The sequence below is a fragment of the Nicrophorus vespilloides genome, unplaced genomic scaffold (genome assembly GCF_001412225.1).
Source record: "Nicrophorus vespilloides isolate i.1.1-1 unplaced genomic scaffold, Nicve_v1.0, whole genome shotgun sequence".
NCBI classification, from domain to species: domain Eukaryota; kingdom Metazoa; phylum Arthropoda; class Insecta; order Coleoptera; family Silphidae; genus Nicrophorus; species Nicrophorus vespilloides.
The window spans coordinates 21125-39892 of NW_017096654.1; the positions used below are offsets into that span (position 1 = coordinate 21125).

Sequence of the window (18768 nt, forward strand, 5' to 3'; positions counted from 1 at the left end):
CTGTATCACAATCTCGACAACCATAATCCCGACTGTATCAAAATCCCGACTATATCGAATTTTTTTCGAAAAATTTCAAAGAATTTCAAAAACGTCATATATATTTTTTTAAATTCTACATACTAAATCTTAAATTATTAAACTTTAAATATATTTAAGATTACAATAAAAAGTAATACGTATTACAGTTAACGGATATATCTCTTTCATTTTGTACGTTATGGTAATAAACAATGAAGATTTAGTAATTTTATCAATTTGTTTTTAAATTTTACTAGTAAACTGTAAATCTTTTTTTATATATGTTTTATGATTACGTCAGAAGTGTTTTCTAATGATTATATTTAGGTCTAAATATTGATAATTAATAAATGAGATATGCTGATTTCTTTTAGTTATTTTATCAATCAGTAAATAAGAAAAAGCAAATCAATGAAATCATGAAAATAAACGTGTGAAAAAAAGGGGGACAACAATGTGTTATTGAATAAAAAGTAATTGAAGAGGTTGAATAGAAAGTGTAATTGAATCAACAATGGAAACCCAAAGTCATGCACAAAAAACCTCAAGAAAACGAGCGAGAAGCATGCACACGAGCTGATCCCGATGAGCAATGATGATGGCACATCGCAAAGAGGATCTGAATACAATTACGATAAGTCGGAAAGTACGAAAATCTCTCTAAACGTGAATTCGACCATGCCCAAAATTTGGAAATCACTTGAAGCACAATTTTGAACAAACAACAGCTTCAGCTTAAAATTAAGCAATAAGCGGCTTTTATCTCTCTTCTTTTTTGGCATTGTTATTGTTATTGAAGCCGTCGAGAGAACCGAGCCTCACGTAGGTGTAAAAAGGGTTTGTTTTTGGGGCTGCCCTTTTTTTTTTGGTTGGGTGGTCTGTTTGCACTATCCGAGAGGATTGTGGAGTTTTATTACAATGCCATAAGTCGTAAAACCATTTGCCTTCCGTTCTTCCTTTTTTTTCTCTCTCCCCACAATAATCTTAGGTCCTCGAGCAAACAGTGGAGGGAATTTCCGGCATCCCGTTCGAAATTTCGCAGCCCAAATAGCAAAAATTTTTGTTTTGTTTTCAGTTTCGAAATTCACGGAGCGAAATTTCCCAACTTCTCGGTAAGTTCGTGATTTCGAGCTTTGCGCACTGAATTATTTATCAGGCGCATGATTAATCGCTTCTAAAACCGCAAAAGAAAAATTGAAACGAAGGTGGAGACCGGTGGAAGAAAACAAATACGGATAACAAAAGAATGAACAAAGCGTACAAATATAAGGGGAACCCGAACGGGTGGAAAGTTACATAACATCAGGACTATTATTACGTGTAATGCGTTCTCTTCTCTCTTTCTCTCTCTCTCTCTCTTAATCATCGTCTCGCTTTTCGATTTTCCTCCTTCCTCCTCGCGAGTGCTGCTCGAGAGTCTTCTAGTCTAACGTTTGTTTTTCTTCATTTTTCCTACGAGTCTGAGGTCGAGAGCTGTTGGAACGTGGTTTAGAGTGAAAGAGTTGTGTGTTGTGGGTGTGGTCCAGAGCGAGATGTTGCGGACAAGATCAAAGATATCGAAGTCTCGCTCACAATGGGAAAGGTAACGAAGCCGCACTCACAACGATCAAAATCACGACATCACATATCCAAAATCAACTTCCAACGTAACATATCCAAAAAAAATAAAAGCAATATGTTAAGTTGACAGTCTATTAATTTAAAAAAAAAATAATATTGAGACATAAGTAAATCTACTATTTTTCATTCAACTACTACAAAGTACAAATGTTTCATTGAACTACGATTAAATACAAATGTTTTGGAACTTAAAATTGATAGAATATTGATCAAAACTTAGTTTTTTTTTTTTAATTTAACATGAATACATTTAACAACAGTTTGACTAGAAATGGCATCACAAAACATTATATAAATATCATTATAAACTTTGATATTTGACATTAAGTAAATATCATGTAATGATTCGTAAATTCAATAGATCAAGTAAACGTATTAATTTTTCTCAAATTTGGACGTAATTTCATCGAAAACAATCGAAGGTTTCAAAGAATATTATAGTGTTATGTATAACCGTTATTGTTTATATTATGACTTAGTACAAATACTAGTTAGGAAGATCCCATAACTAATCATTGTGTAACGACTATTCTTAATAACTATTGTAACTATGCTAATTCACTACTATATAACAGGATGTTTATGTAATACAAGGAGAGTTCTAAAGAGTCAGAATCCAAGTCCTAATCCTAGCTAGTCGCTAGTCCAAGTTAGTTTTGGTCTTAGTGGAGAGTCCTCCCGAGTCCTAGTTAGACTCATACAAACCCTAGTAACAAACCTAGCAACATGAATCTGGACATAAAAGTTATTAATAATCTTATAGAGAATAATAAAGTGTTTATTATCATAAAAAAACTCCAACTTCACCTCTAGCATTCCTTAAAAATTCTACTATGACTCCACAATGACATAACTACGAGATATTCCACAGTAACCAGAGATATTTGAATCGCTGGACACGACAATAGAATATTGATCAAAACTTAAGTTTTATTAATTTAAAAATAAATACATTTAACAACAAAACCAAAAATTAAGAATGTTACAGTGTCTCATACTAATCCAGAAATGATATAAATCATTAAGAAAACTAATGAAATATCATTGAGACTTCCGATACTGAAAAAACTTTTTACTTGAAAACTTCTAAAATGTAGAGTAATTGTAACAATGATATTTGTTATTGTGAATCATAGCTGACTCATCATGGTATAAACCCAGCACTTTTATATTGAACAATCAACAAAAGAAAACATGAATGAAATTTTAATTTTTATTATAAGATTTAAAGAAATATCTAAATAATTTTGTAGAAATGTTATCTAGTAGCGTTTCTACAAAATTATTTGAGTAAAAAAAACTTAAATTGATCATATTTTTTAATAAGTACAAAAAAAAACTATTTCTAATAAAATTTTAACAAATTTACTTTTTTCGTTCAATATATTTACTATAGATTAATATTATACAGCAATATCCCGCACAGTGCGGCTTCGATTATTCCAGATTCATTATATTTTCATTGATCAAAATAAAAATCATTTGTAGACAAATTTATTTTGATTTTTTGTCTCCTTAAAATCCTCAATTAATCCGATTTCAAACAGTCCGTTATATCTACGGAACCAATTACCCGCACTATGCGAGGTTTATTATAAAATACTTTTATAATAAACGCAAATATTATTTTTATTTCTAATTTTTAATCTAAAGAAAAAAAATAAAATTTTATTATTTATTTTAATTATATTTACATTAATGTAGTGAAAACTGTTTATTTGATGAATTTTAATTACTTTTAGCATAAATGTGTTAAAAGCATTAAAAAGTCGTTAAAGTCTAGGAGAAACACGATGATTATGATTAGTTTTGACATAAATGTTACGCACATATATATTTATTTCTCTTTTCTAAATTTACATTTTCGAACAACTGTTATAAGTATATAAAAAAATCAAATACAAGTGAAAAATTTGTTATTTTCAAAAAAAATAGTCATTAAATAAAATGAAAGTGTTCGTTCTTGAAAACCAATAATTAAATTAGTTAGATTTCGAAACGCCACAATTTTATACCTATAAATTAAAAATCAGTGTATTAATATACTAATTAAATTTATTTTTAAATAATTGCAATAATGTAATGTATATGTAAGTACGTGATACTTGCCAAGTAATTTGTTTAAGTAGAAGTATAAACTATTTGTAATGATTAGTAGGTTTAATAGATCAAGAAAACGTAGTAAGTTTTGTCAAATTTGGACGAAATGTCATCGAAAAATCGAAGAAATCGAAGGGTTCGAAAAAGGGCAAAAATAAGGAAACGAAAAACGTTGTGGAATTTTACAATGGGACGAATACTTTCGAAACGCCACAATTTTATGCCTATAAATTAAAAATCACTGTATTAATATACTATTTAAATTTATTTTTAAACAATTACAATAATGTAATGTGTATGTAAGTACGTGATACTTGCCAAGTAATTTGTTTAATAAAGTATAAACTATTTGTAATGATTAGTAGGTTTAATAGATCAAGAAAACGTAGTAAGTTTTGTCAAATTTGGACGAAATGTCATCGAAAAAATCGAAGAAATCGAAGGGTTCGAAAAAGGGCAAAAATAAGGAAACGAAAAACGTTGTGGAATTTTACAATGGGACGAATACCTTTCGAAACGCCACAATTTTATGCCTATAAATTAAAAATCACTGTATTAATATACTATTTAAATTTATTTTTAAACAATTACAATAATGTAATGTGTATGTAAGTACGTGATACTTGCCAAGTAATTTGTTTAAATACAAGTATAAACTATTTGTAATGATTAGTAGGTTTAATAGATCAAGAAAACGTAGTAAGTTTTGTCAAATTTGGACGAAATGTCATCGAAAAAATCGAAGAAATCGAAGGGTTCGAAAAAGGGCAAAAATAAGGAAACGAAAAACGTTGTGGAATTTTACAATGGGACGAATACGTTTAAATTGCCGAACGGAGACGAGTACATCGGGGATTATTGGGCGCATCGCAGCGGATCGATCTGGCGAGAAGGCGAAGGTATCTACCACACTAAAGACAACCAAACTTATGAAGGAAGATGGAAAGACGACAAGCTGATGGACGGAACGCCGGTGATGATCACCTATTACGACGGAACAACCTTCAAAGGTTCACTCCTGAAGAACAAGTACAAAGGTCCGGGTACGTACATCCTGAGGAACGGAATGGAAATCCACGGACAGTTCGAAAACAACAAATTCAAAGATGACTTGATCCTCGTGGATTTTGATGGTAGATTATGGCATGGCGTTGCGAAAGAAAAAAAAGCGTATTTGGAACCGGAAAACATTTTCTATCAGAACGTGACCAGATGGAGGGGAAAATCGAAGAATATTTTGAAGCTGATGGAACCGGAATGGAAGGAACCAGATGAAGCTACGCTATCATTGATTACGAAAATGAGCGATGAGGATTTGGAGAAGTTGATCTTCGCGAAAAGCACCAAAACTCGGAGAAACATCGATTATTGTAAGAGCGATTGGTATCAGAGTTTCTTAAGGTATAAGAAGTTGAGGGAATACATATTGAATAAATTTAGAAGTCATCAAAAGCTAACGAAGAGCGAGATGAATTGGTATAGGACTTACGCTAAATACAAGAAGGTTACCAAAGAGAAGAAGTTGCCTAAGATCGAGGAGAAGGTTGATACTACCTTGTTGGATATTTACTATGGGCCGGATTACATTAAAAGCTCCGTTCCTTACAAAGTCATTTACCCAACTAATTATTCTGACCACGGTGTAGGTGAGGAAGAATCTGTGCAGGAAGAGCAATTGGAGTATGTGTTTAACGAGGATTATTACGAGGAATGTGAGGAATGGTTGGAGGAAAGTAGGAGAAGCGAAGTTGAGGAAGAATTGACTCCTATTAGCATCAGATCAGCTGAAAGCGTTGGCTTGGATACGATTTCTATTTACAATTTCCTTAACACCATCAAATCGGACGACAAGGACATCTGCCCTGTCATGGACGTGTGCACTAGGATTAAATGTCAAAATCAATAAATAATGTCGGAACATCTAAATTACAAAAGTGCGTTTTATTAATTCCTCAACGATGCCGCGATCTTCGAGAAAAGCGCAGAAGGGTTCGAAATCCTCGAAGAAAAGCCTTCCGGAATTCTATAAAGGTGTGGATGGGTTCCGGATGCCCAACGGAGACAAATACTTTGGTGAGTATTGGGCGCACAGGAAGGGTTTGATTTGGCGCGAAGGAAAAGGCGTTTATCGCTCCAAGGATGGTCACGTTTACGATGGCATTTGGAAGGACGATCGCATCAAGGATAACACCGAGGTGAAGATCAATTACGGAGATGCGACCGAGTTTAAAGGACGTTTGGTGAGGAACAAGTACAGCGGTCCTGGAACTTACATTTTGAAGAACGGGATGGAAATCCACGGATTATTCGCTAAGAACAAATTGGTGGATGAATTGGTGCTTGTGGATGCGGATGGGCGATTGTGGCATGGAAACGCTGAAGGCAATAAAGCGTATCTGGATCCTGAAAATATATTTTACTCGAACTTGACTAGATGGCGCGGAAAGTCGAAAAAGCTCCTGAAAGGTATGGAACCCGAATGGCAAGAGAGCGCTTTGGAGAACGCATCGTCGATAGCTAGTTTATCCGTGAAGGATTTGAGGGAGATGGTTTTCGCGAAGAGTTTAAAAACCGAAGATAACGTGGATTTCAATGATAGCGATTGGTGTCGCAATTTCGTGGAGTATAAGAAAAAGCGAAGTCAAATTCTGGTTAAAGTTAGGGAGCACCAGAAATTAAGTGTTGAAGAGATGAGGTGGTATCGGGAATACGCTAAATACAAAGTGATTAGTAAAACCAAGAAGAAATTGCGTAAAGTCGAAGATAAAGTTGATACGACTCTATTGGATATAGTTTATGGGGATGATTACAAGCTTAGTTCTCAAGCTTACAAAGTGATTTATCCTAGTAGCAAAATTGACTTGTCGGAAGATGAAGATGTTGGCGAAGAAGAAGTTGTCGAAGAAGAGGTTGAGTTAGTTTCATTTTCAACTAACTCAACTTATTCTTCGATAGAAAGTAGCGAGGATAGCGTCAAAGAAGTTGTAGTTGATGAAAGCGAAGAGGAGGTTGCTGAAGAAGCTTTGAGCAGTAACTTTAGGGATATTGGGCACATCGCCTTGGATACAATTACCGTACACGACTTCATCGAAACAATAAAAGCGTCGAACGTGAAAGCTAGGAAACCTTGTCCTAGACGCGTCAAGTTTTGTCAAAAATAGATGATCCGTCAGTTTAGAAATCAAAATGTACGACCGTTTATATAATTCGTTCGCGCAGCAGCAAAGATACCGTAAGTAGTTAGCTAATTATCAACTATTAATTATCCACCTTTTGTTGTTGTTAAGGTTTCAGTGCCCAAATTCCGTTGCGTAACTCCTCCTTGGCTCGGCCCAAGGAATCGCAGATGAGGTGCGTCCTCACCGGCTTCACCGCAGACAACAGAAGCCGCTTGGGCACCGAATGGACGCCGCTGAATTTCGTAGCAGCAGATCCGCCGCTCATCATACAACCGAGCACGATTTATTACAGACACATCGGACAAGTTCCCAACTACTCCGGACACATTCCAGGCGAAATCTTCAGGTGCGTCGAATTAAAATAATTATCCTTTTCTTTCTCTTTCATTACTTTTATTATTTTTTTTTCCGTCCCAAACCGCAAAAATACTCGAGCCAAATATGGGACCGTCAACTCGATTCAAACGAAACGAAAACTTTTTACTTTACTTGCAAATTGTATTTAAACAAATTGTCAAAATTGTTGTACAGAAATTGTCTTACCTGAGTAAGAAAAGAGTTGAGAGTATATTTGGGTACATGGTTGAAGCACGTGAGTTCGTTTCACTAAATCAACATACTACTGAAGCGGAGATTGAATTTCTATTGTAGTATAAATATTGTTTTGAAACAAAAAAGTTGGTGAAATTATTTATCGCGTATGAAAACAAACTGGGTAACGGATGCAAAAAAGAGAGATTCTGGTGTGTTGGAAGTTAAAATAGAAGAAGCAGTGTTGGTAGTCTTATCGGCTTTGCGTTCTGATAAAAGAAGGGGTAAAGAAATTGTTGGTTTCAAATTTGCCGAAGAAAAAGCAAACAAAGAAGATAAAGTGTTAAGGATTTGCAATTTGTTTATGCTACGCGCATTAAAATCTTATTTGATGATTGATTCATATGTATGCAACTTCTTTAACAAATTTATGAATGATTGTTTGCATCATTTCAAATATCACTGAATGATTGCATCTATTTTATGTTTATATCATAGGAGTATTTATATATTGTATATCGAAAATTGGAAAATTGAAAAATTTATTGAAAATGAGTTAATTAATAGATTTTTATAATTAATAGAAACAATTCGATACTTATAATTTATTATTTCCAAAAGAAAAAGTTAGTAATCTTGTAGATTTTTCAGGACTTACGTTGTTTCAATGATTATAAATAACTTTGCAAGTACTTGCGTTTTCATCATTATTTTCAAAGTACTTGTTGAAATATGATGTACTTAGATTAATACAAGTAACTTAGTATCGCGTTGCGAGCGCTAGTGTTTATGTGGTTGCTATACTTGAATTAACCCGGCGCATCCACAAGTTGTTTAGTCAATTTTTATTTGTAAAATACTTATTATTATTGCTTTCAGAAGTTTTATATTGACAAAAAAACGCGATATTTAAGTAAATATGTTTATTTTTCTTAATTGATTAAATTAGATTTTTAAATCATTAAATTTTTGATAGATTCTCTGAAATGTAATAAATTGATGAACTACAAATACAATTAGTATAATTAATGAAATTAAGTAGTAAAAGTTTTGAAAAATCTAAATAAATAAGATTTAATATACCAACATAAATTGGGTGGATGCGCCGGGTAAATATAGTTTATTTAATTACTCAATAATCACGAATACTAATTAAAACTTAAATCATGCTGATAAAAGATTAAACTATGACCTTTCCAATGAGCCTACTGGCAAATTTGCTTGTAATAAGCTGTCAAAGTTGAGAATTTTATTGTTACATAATTGACTGAATTATACCGATTTTTCACGTTTTATTTAAATAAATACTCGACATACCGCGATTGTTCAATTACCATACAAAAACTTTTCGTTCTTTATTCCAAATTAAATAATACAAAAAAAAATGAAAAAAAAAACAGTACAAAATACAAAAAAAAATCACTATATAATATATATACTTAAAATAAAGTTTGATTTCTTAATAATTTTTTTTTTCAGATTTGGTAGGACTTATGGGAACGATACAAAGGATGCGAAACGGTGGCTCCGAGGGGACTACACATTTTAACATAAAGTTGTCTTGAATTTCCTCGGAAAATAAAAGAAATGAAAGAGAAAACAGAAACATTTATCATTCCATAAGAAAACAGTATGCGATTCAATGTGCGTGTACGTGTGAGAGTAGTAATGAAGTGTGTGAGATTAAGAGAGTATAAAGAGGAAGAGAATGTCGAATAGCAGCCATGTTTTTATTTCTTAAAAAAATACTTTAACAGTATTAGCAGGTTTGTTAAGAATAATAATATTAAGTTACAACATACTTATTATATATTTTTTTCTTCGTTTTGTCTCAAATTGTTTTTTCGTACGTTTTTTTTGTTCTTCCTTCATATCAAAACCAATCATAATTTACACTTTCTTTTGTCCACAATACGCGCGCAGTTGGTTCACAAAATATGTTTCAATGTATCACAAATTACCCAAAACAAACAAACAACGATGGAAATAGAGAGAAAAACGTGTCAAATAAATGAAAAGAAGTAACAAAAACAAAAAACTTGAGGGAGGGACAAAAAAAAATAGTAAACGACCTGAGATTGTAGCAACAAAAATTAAAGCTCTTCTTTTTTTCGAGTGTGTGTGTGTGTATGTATATTGTGTTTTTGAATGAGTTTATATTCTCCACAGTTAAATTGTTTTGTTTTCTTTTCAGGACAATCATAGCTGCCGATGATGTAATCAAAAAAAAAAAGAATTAAATACAGTTAATAAAAAATATAGAAAATAAACAAACTACAGACATGATGACATACAGATATTAATTAAATTAAACTAAACGTCTAAGGCATTCGGCTTATTATTATCATAAGTATTTCTCATATATATAAAAAAAAACGTATACAATACTGATTTTGGGTACGAAATAATAATAAGTTAAAAAAAATAATTAAATTACAAAAAAAAAATATGTTAAATAATGTTAAATATCACTCGCTTGGTTAATACTACTCATTAATTTTTTTTTTCTCTTCCGTTTATATGGAAAATCAAAATTAAGAAAAAGTGTGTGTTTATATATAAAAAAAAAATAATAATAAAAGTCTAATAACTAAATAAAAAAAATAATAATAATAAGAGAAAGTTACGTAATTACTTAAATAAACTGAGTGCGCTGGGTGAAATCGAAATTTGATCCAGGTTTGCTCCTTTACGTTTCTTTTTTTCTGCGTGCGTTCATGCCCAAACCAGAGATACGAAACTTCGTTGTCCTTGCATCAGAATAATAGAATATTTATACAAATTATATTAATATTTAACTGTGGATAAATTCGAATTTCGCGCGATTTTCTATTTGACAATAATCTAACGTAATATCATTGGTTACGTTATCAACAAAAACAAATTAAAAAAAAACAAGCGACAACAAAAGTGTATAAAAAAATGAGATTACGCAATTGATACATTTAAATAAAAAAAAACAAAATATTAGACAGAGGGAGAGCAACAGAAATAGAAGGCTTACATAAACAAAAAAAAAAGAGTCGATCTCACAAGCTACAAACAAAAGAATACTTTCACATATTGTTTGTGTACAAAATAATCAACCTAAACTTAAACTGTAGTACAAATAATGCTTACTGTTCTCCTCCTTGTCCATCGCGCTTACAATTTGTTTTGTTTTTTCTTTCCTTTCAATAAGTAGAATAATAATCAAAGACACCAAACGGAAAAAAACAACGTTTTCCAACAGACAATTTTGTTTAGTACTTAAAAAAAATATGTACAATGTACTTTAAACACTGGTATATATATATATAATATAATTATAATAATAATATATATAAAAAAAATTAATACTTTAATTACTGGTCACATTAATTATACAAAAAAAATAATATATATATATATTAAGAGAAAAAAAGAGTTGGTTTTTGGGGATTGCGTTGAATTTCACCGAAAAAAAAATAATGTTTTGTTTTGAATTTGAGGTTTTCTAATACTGAATAATTTAGATCTTAAAAGTTCGAATAAATACTTGTGTTTTTTTTCTCTTTCGGGTGAAACGCTCGAATGCTATTTGCTGCGTTAATAATAATTGTTTAGTTAAGTACGTGTTATGAATACTTTTATATAAGTCGAAGATTTTTGTATGCAACTTTTTTAGAAATATTGAAAAAAAATAATGTTTATTTTAGTTGAATTTCTTTCAGTTTTTTTTTTGATATTTCAGAACGTTAAATTAATAAATCGCTTGTAACGAGAAATTTTAATATACAAATGAAGAAAAACTTAATTTCTATACAATATTTCAGAACACAGTAAATAAATTAGTTCAACAGTGAAAGGCGGTGATAATTCAATCCTATAAACTTGGTTTGTTGAAGTGCATACAAAATAATTCTTCAAATCTTTTGTCGACAAAATCAACAGATTTTGTTCATACTGGTTACGTTTCGTACAGCCAAACAGCATCCGATTAGAAATGTTTTCCTTCGTTACAATAGAAAAAAAAGCGTTTTCAAATCAAACAGAAATATAAAATAGTTATTTAAAAAGTAAAAATAGTAATAATTTAAATAATTAAACAAACAAACAAAAAAAATACTGAGTATTCGCCAATGAGTAGTGTGTTTCACTTAGAAGATATACAGTAAGAAACAAAACAAGAAAAGAAACAAAATATATAAAGACGTGTGTGTATACATATTTAAGGTACTGGCATAAATAAGCGGTGTTTTTTTCTTTCTTTCTTAAGTTTTGTTCTTTGTAAAGTTTTTTTTTTTGGGGGGGTAATGGTACGAAAAGAAACGTTAAGGTATATAATAAATTAAATAAAAAAAAGGGTGCTTCTTTTCTTCGTGCTTGTCTGTGTGTATGTCTGAAAGGGGGAGTCGTCTTTCAATAACAATTTAAAAAAATACGTAAACAGGGGGAGCGGGGTTAAATTATTATATATATATACTTATTATAGCATGATAAATATCACAATCGGTGATTATTAAGTTTTGTTTTTTCCATTCCTTTCCACGAATTAAACAATTCTTTTTTCCTGTTCGTTCCTTTTTTTTCTTTTGATTCTTGCACTTGAGTATTTTCTTTAGTCGTCTCCAACATCATCTTCATTTTTTTTTCTCCATTCTTATTATTATCGTTATCTTAATAAGTACTTTTTTTCCGTCGTTTTTTTAAAAATATATATATATACTATATGTATTATACATTTATATAATATAATTAGAGAGCACAATTCTTACTTTCTTAGTGTAGGTTCTTTCCTCCTATTGCTACAAAAATATTATACCGAATTAAGTATTTTGTATTGATTCTTTCTTGGAGGGGTGCGAAATTATCAGAGCGAGATGAGAAAGACACATCTCAGAAGTCCGGGGAGCGTTGGAGGAGCAAAGTCTTTCCTTTCCTCGGCTTTGTTTTGTTCATGTTTGTTTTGTTTTTTTTTTTGTATATTCAGCGTTTATTCTTTTGTTCGTTTTTCTTTTTGTATGGCGGATTCCGGTATTAATGCGTTTCCGTTTCGGCCATCTGCGTTGCCACCAGGTTCAGGGGAAGATCCCTGTAGTTCTCATCCTCGGAGTCGATCTCGACGGTCTCCGTCGGCGATTGGCTGTTCACCGACTTCGAATAGGTAGTGACACCCTAGAAATGAATGGAAACATAGAATAAGCCTTGATTTCGGATGTCATCTTCGAAGCCTTACCTGCTGTAAATTTTTCTTTCCTGTCAGAGCCCTCACCAGGTGCGGTTGAAGCTGTTTACGGAGTGCTGTCAGCATGTCTTCTGTATCTGTGATATCGCCGCTGTTGTTATTTGAGTTCTTCTTCGGAGCTATACCTACAAGACAGATCGTCATAATTAGTTGAGCTTCAAATATTTACATACTAGCAATTTATATTAGTGACTTTCAGTTGTGACTTTAGGTTTGAAGTTGTCAATCAGCCTATAACGACTAATATATGATTTGAAAAATGTATGTAAAGCAGTTTGATATTTTCTATCCGTTTCGATTTTATGATAACCGCAAAGTATATAATTTTGAAAAAGTGTAAAGATCATAGTTTTAATTTGCATATTCGATGATTTAACTATACAAAACACAAATCTACTTTATTGGAAAGGCTTTAATTTTCTTGAATTTATGCGATAAAAAGTTGGTTTTGTAAAAAATCTGGTAAATGTGTGTAAAAGTTGGATTTGATTTGGTGATTGTAAGTAATCAAATATAAAGTTTTATGTTTTTGGGGTTGAGCTACCTATGTTTCTTTTGTTTAGTTTCCAAGGTGCTGCTATGAAAAGAAAAACATTAAACAAATGATGCAATGATGGTTAAGACTCTGCAAAAATGGAAAACTTGTTTAGTTTCCTTGACAACCCCTAAATCGTAGCGTTAGTAAGTAAGTAAGCCATCTAATCTACTCACTGCGGTTATTTCTCTCATTATCCGAACCTTTTGGTCTCCGGCGCCTCGTGTGTATCGTGTCTCTCCTCATCGTGTGCGGCCTGTCGACGCCGTGTAGTTTATAGTACAAACCGCAGGCGTTGCAGACCATCTCGCCTTTCATGTTGCGTCTCCAGATCGTCGTCGTCTGGGTGCCGCAGTTCGTGCAGGCCAGGTCCATCCTGCGAGCCATTCCTGCCCCCTGGGACGAAAGCGGAGTACGCGTTAGTTGCAAGTTGACAAAGTTAGGTGTTGGTGGTGGTGGTTGGATGTTTACCCGAGCGTTCTTCACGATCTGCCAGGGGCCCGTATTGTTGAACTCGCCGACGTAATCGGTTTCAACCTCGGGGTCGTGCCGCGAAGGGCTCGAGTCGTCCAGCTCCATTTTCGTGGGGAAGCTCTGCTTCCTCCGGCCACCACCGGCGGACCCTTTCGCCTCTTTACCGTGGTCGAAGGTGTCCGCAGGATACGGCGGTGCCGGCGTTATCGTCATCCCCAGCTTCCTGCAACTTATTAACTTCCTAAGTAAGTGACTGGCTTCACCTGAAAGGGATGCTGACGTGTGACCGTTCTGCGAGAAAGCCTGCCAGAAGTCGGTGTTATCCGAACTGTGAGGAAGCTCACTCGCCGGCGACGGAGCCGATCTCGTCGTAGAGTTCGAATGATCATCAATACCCTGAAAACGACAAAACCAATTAGTAAGATCTATACGTACTACTAGTGAGCTTTATATCTAAGTATTTTAATGTTTCTCTTTATAAGTATATACCTGTGACATGTCGACTTCGAGCCTCTCGGGATCCGAGCTGTTACTGTAATCGGAGGCGGCGTCTGTTTCGTCCTTGATGAAGTCAGGCAGTTCCGGCACGCATGTGACGTTTTCCGGTTTCCGGCTGGAAAGGTCGGCCGGTTCGATGGGACTGGATGGACTGATCGAGTGTGGCGGCAAGTTGTCTGCGATGAAGCGGGTTTGGATGATGTTGTAAGGCAATACCGTCGGCTCCTGTATGGAGGTCATCGGGGACCCGGACCTTCGTGCCAGAAGATCCGCATCGCTCTTCACCTTGATCTTCACCGGTTCCTCCCTCTGCAACTCCGGCTCCACTTTTAGGCGACCCTTCACGTACTCCCGCTCCATCCTGTGATCGACATCCTCCACGTCCTCCTCCTCTATCTTCACTTCATGGTTGAGACATGGCCGATACATCATCATATTCAGAAGAGATTCACATTTCTTATGTTTCTCCTGAAATACAAAAAAACAAATATGAAACATTTGCATTTTTTAATTTAACAATTAAAAACATTCATCAAGTTATTTATTTATGATAAGCAAACATATTTACATTTAGTTTTAAAACTAAATAACAAATTTACAGCTAGAAATATTCGAAATAACTAATATTCCTTGAAGCAATAACGCAATTTTTTACGTTTCTTTCATTTATAAAAGTAGTCTTAAATTACATATTTAAAACTAAAAAAACATAACTCAACATTTTTGATCTGTTCGAGATGATTTATAACTCAAAATGACTAACATTTCCTTGTGTAATGACTCAAAAGGTTTTACGTGTATATTATGAACGTTCCTTTAATAACAATTGTACAAATTACAAAATTCGATATAGATGTGATAAAGGCTCAGAATAAATAAGATAAGGTACCGAGCGAAAGTGTGTACAATGCGATGTTGCATTCGTTCGATGGTGATGTTTGTGGATGGACTCCTGTGAGATCGGCTGGATAAAAAACACATACAAATAAAGCAACAACATTGTGAATTTCTTTAAGGAAATACCGATAAGTGAAGCAACAATGAAGTTGCTTATGTTCAAGGTAAGACTAATTATTTGAAGATTATCTAAAAGGCAGAAGAGACGTAATGTACATGGAAGACTTGCATGAAACAAGTTTGAAGCTGATAACGAAATCGATAAGGATTATCTAATGTGCGAATCAATAATACCGTGTTGTAGGTACTTCTGCTGATGATGACTTTCGTATCGGGCGAAGTTTTTCAAAATTCAACTGGATTATGCGAGTCGCAATGCAAGTGCAACAGCAACGGAAAGAATTACAACATCGATTGTCGTACCAAAGGGATGATCAATGTTCTTGCAAATTGGCCTGAACCGCCGAAGAACTCGAACACGATTATTGGAATGTTCACCAGGAACAACATCACCAATTTGAAAGCGTTTCCTCCCACCAATCTATCGTTGGTGGTTTACTTTGATCACTGCGGAATTGCAGAACTTGACACAGGTTTGATGGAGAACTGCATCCAAATCAAGCACTTGGATTTGAGTTACAACAGTATTAAAGCGAATCAGCTGCATTCGGACGTGTTCAAAGGACCGTACAACAATTCCGTTTACGAGCCAATAGCTTTGGAGCATCTCGATCTTTCCTACAACAAGATCCATTCGTTGGAGCAGAATCTGTTCGAGCATTTACCCAATTTGAAATACCTCAATTTAGAGGGGAATCACTTCAGGATCTTTGATAAACCCTCGGTGAAATCGTTCCAGAATTTGAACCAGTTACAACAGCTGTTCTTTGGAGAGAACAGGTTCTTGTATATACCGGAAGAAGCGATGAAGCCTCTGACTGAACTCATCATCTTAGATTTGAGCGGAAACATCTTCGACTTCGTTCCAAACTCTTTGGTGCATTTGAAGAAACTGAAGAAACTATCGGTGGATAGGAATCCGATCATCGAGTTCACCGATCAGACTTTCGTCGGTTTAGATTCGCTCGAGGAGATTTCAGCGGCCGATTTGAAGCAGATGATGTTTATTAAGACGAACTCTTTCATGCCACTGAAGAACTTGAGGAAAATCAATTTATCTGGAATGAACGTTACGAATATTGAGGATGAAGCTTTCGGGGATATCAGACATATTAGAGAGGTGAGTGAACAATTAAGATCATTATTATTTTAAGATGTGTTCGATTTCAGTTGAATTTGAGCAACTGCAATCTTCAATCGCTTCCTGTTAAACTAGTGGATTGGTCCGTGTTGAACGTCCTGGATTTGAAGAAGAACAACTTTTACTGCGAATGCGATCTCTTCAACATTACCACACGATTGTCGGCAGATATTAAGCGGGACAAGGAGGGACCTTATTGCCACGACTTCAAAAGCGAAAAGCAATACGAGGTGTACTCTTTAGGATCAGACGTTTGCTTCGAACAGGTATAATTATAATAATTTTAATTGCTGGATGCTTGAAGAGCAATCATCGTTGCAGGATAACATCCTGAATTGGTCAGGGGATGGATCGTCTAGCGACATGAGGATCATAAGAACTTCTCTGATAATGCTCAGCATTCTTCTGATCATGTCCGTTGTGGTGGCCTTCTGGTTAGCTTACAACAAATTGGTGCTCTACAAAAGGAACCGAAGCTACCCCTTCGCCAGTTCCGTCATGTACAATCCAATTCTAACGAATAATTGAGGAAGTAACAACTTTTTTTTTTATTATAACCGAAAAGAACAAAAAACACTAACCTGTGACGTGCCAGTAAGCTGTTTGGTTTTCTGCAGGAATTTCTTTAAGTGGTCTTCCGTCTGTTTGGCCTTCTCCCTGAAGCAATTGAACGCGTCCAATTGATTTGAACATTTCATACAGACTATCTGAGGTAACTGGTCACTGTCGGTAACCTGAAACAAAAAAACAAAAGAATTTTATTATTTCGGTGCTCATTTTTTTTTCTATTCCTATTCTACTTAGAAACAAGCCTACTAATTTATAACTTAATTAATTAATAAAATACAAAAAAAAAAGGAAATCTAATTCGTATACGCTCCAGTTAACTAATCATGAGAACTATGATTCGAATATGCGTGTGAAGATACGTTTACAGAACGAAGCGGTGATTTTTTTTTTCTTTAATGGTTTAAAGAAAAACATCGAAATGAATTGAATCGCATTCTTGGTAATGAATTCCAACTAATTAAGTGTACGCAATCAATAATAATTCCTCATTGCCTAAGCGAAAGGTCGAAGCCCTCGGGTGATTTGAGAAGCAGGTGATTAATCGCAATGCAAATAGCATTTACTTATTATAAATAGTATTTTCGTGTAGACGGAAGAGGAGAGATTCGAGTTTCCTCGTCGTCGTCCTTTTTCTTTTATTACTTCTGCAATTGCATAAGTCGTATGTATATTATTGCGGCGTTCTGTGCCAAGTCTCGATGTGCAAAGAAGACGGAACTTGTATAACAGCTTTTACATAAATGAACCATGAAATTGCAACAATTAATCCGCAATGGAGTATACATAACTGGACGTGAATCATATCCGAGAAATGTCGTTTAAACACTTTGGAAAGTTGCAATCATTGGATTCGTTATTATCAAAAAAAATTGACAGCATTCACTCAATAACTATATAAATTTACTTCAGCTTCTTCAGCATCTATAAGCTGTTAATTGACGCAAGTAAATTTTTGCCAGACTTTCGTGCGCAACATATTTTGGTTTTTATCGAGTTTCATTTACCATTAAAAATCGGGCTTTTTGCGTTCCAAAGTTCACACAGTATTTTTAGAAAACTCATCAAGAGAATATTGAGTTTCCGCTCTGCAAGTTCGTTCAACAATTTACCGGAATTATCTGAAAGTTAAAGAGTCGAATCAAATATGCATTTTCCTTCCAAGAAATATGAAAGAAAAGTGACAAAGGTAACGCACAAAACTAATATTTTAATTAAATATTTGCGTAAGAAATTTTCTAACATTTCAAAGTAAAGATAACTTCAGTTTGTTTTTTGAATAGAATCTATAGACATTCAATTAAATTAGTTATTTACTTTTTACTTAAATTTACTTAAATATTTGTTTTCATTTTACGAATTCTTGTAGACAATCACAAAATGATCACATTTTCTTTGAGCTACAAAAATAATGATATTAAAAAAATGCAAAGACAAAAAAATGAGTTTCACTATGGAAATAAAAGATTTCTAAATTGTGTTCAATAGGAAATGCAATTATAAAAATATATATATATATAAAATAAAGCAAATGATATTATAAATCAGTGATGTGTGTTAACGTAATATTTCTTGGAAATTCTCGATTATGCATATTTTTCATATTAATACGCACGGACGAGCACGATCACTATACAAATGTGCAGAAAAAAAAACAACCTATATAGCAGATCGTGGCGAGCAGATCAAGAAATTAGAAACCCCAGGAAGACAGATTGCGTTGCAGTTTGTTGTTGCGACATCTGTTGTCGACGTACGAACTAATTTACCGTGGCATTAATAGTGTATTAGCATTCGTATTTTATGTGCACGATTATATCATTAAGTGTATATCTTCCTTTAATTTTTATCTCAATTTCAATGAATAATTCAACTGCTT

General features: G+C 33.8%; 4 protein-coding genes across 7 annotated transcripts in view; 3 read left to right on the plus strand and 1 right to left on the minus strand.

The window, feature by feature from the left end:
* The first annotated feature begins 4423 nt into the window (after positions 1–4423).
* LOC108557771 lies at positions 4424–5647 on the plus strand. Its single transcript, XM_017914425.1, has one exon. It carries the CDS (start codon positions 4466–4468, stop codon positions 5645–5647), a length of 1182 nt encoding a protein of 393 aa, XP_017769914.1. The 5' UTR covers positions 4424–4465.
* Positions 5648–7034: 1387 nt separating this feature from the next.
* Positions 7035–9235, plus strand: LOC108557775 (protein FAM166B). The gene is made up of 2 exons (XM_017914428.1): positions 7035–7266; positions 8931–9235. The coding sequence occupies exons 1-2, from the start codon at positions 7088–7090 to the stop codon at positions 8998–9000; spliced, it is 249 nt and encodes an 82-aa protein (XP_017769917.1). The 5' UTR covers positions 7035–7087; the 3' UTR covers positions 9001–9235.
* A 2484-nt stretch (positions 9236–11719) lies between these two features.
* Positions 11720–18768, minus strand: part of LOC108557777 (transcriptional regulatory protein GAT1-like) — a 38698-nt gene continuing 31649 nt past the window's right edge. For 2 of the 4 annotated variants that reach the window (XM_017914430.1, XM_017914434.1), the window contains exons 2-7: positions 16904–17056; positions 14156–14632; positions 13664–14062; positions 13369–13588; positions 12649–12782; positions 11720–12587 (exon numbers count right to left, since the gene is read on the minus strand). In XM_017914430.1, the coding sequence (XP_017769919.1) occupies positions 12450–12587; positions 12649–12782; positions 13369–13588; positions 13664–14062; positions 14156–14632; positions 16904–17056 (1521 nt within the window). In that variant the 3' untranslated portion in view covers positions 11720–12449. The remainder of the gene's footprint in view (positions 12588–12648; positions 12783–13368; positions 13589–13663; positions 14063–14155; positions 14633–16903; positions 17057–18768) is intronic. The other 2 variants (XM_017914433.1, XM_017914431.1) reach the window with 2 other exon arrangements.
* On the plus strand, positions 15120–16909 carry LOC108557778 (chondroadherin-like protein). The gene is made up of 4 exons (XM_017914435.1): positions 15120–15225; positions 15366–16301; positions 16352–16588; positions 16644–16909. Exons 1-4 carry the CDS (start codon positions 15205–15207, stop codon positions 16848–16850), a joined length of 1401 nt encoding a protein of 466 aa, XP_017769924.1. The 5' UTR covers positions 15120–15204; the 3' UTR covers positions 16851–16909.

Coding starts and splice junctions, on each gene's coding strand:
- LOC108557778 (XM_017914435.1), top strand. CDS start 15,205: ATGAAGTTGCTTATGTTCAAG. Junction 16,302..16,351: donor ATATCAGACATATTAGAGAG/GTGAGTGAACAA, acceptor GTTCGATTTCAG/TTGAATTTGAGCAACTGCAA. Junction 16,589..16,643: donor CAGACGTTTGCTTCGAACAG/GTATAATTATAA, acceptor TCATCGTTGCAG/GATAACATCCTGAATTGGTC.
- LOC108557771 (XM_017914425.1), top strand. CDS start 4,466: ATGTCATCGAAAAAATCGAAGAAATCGAAGGGTTCGAAAAAGGGCAAA.
- LOC108557775 (XM_017914428.1), top strand. CDS start 7,088: ATGAGGTGCGTCCTCACCGGCTTCACCGCAGACAACAGAAGCCGCTTG. Junction 7,267..8,930: donor ATTCCAGGCGAAATCTTCAG/GTGCGTCGAATT, acceptor TTTTTTTTTCAG/ATTTGGTAGGACTTATGGGA.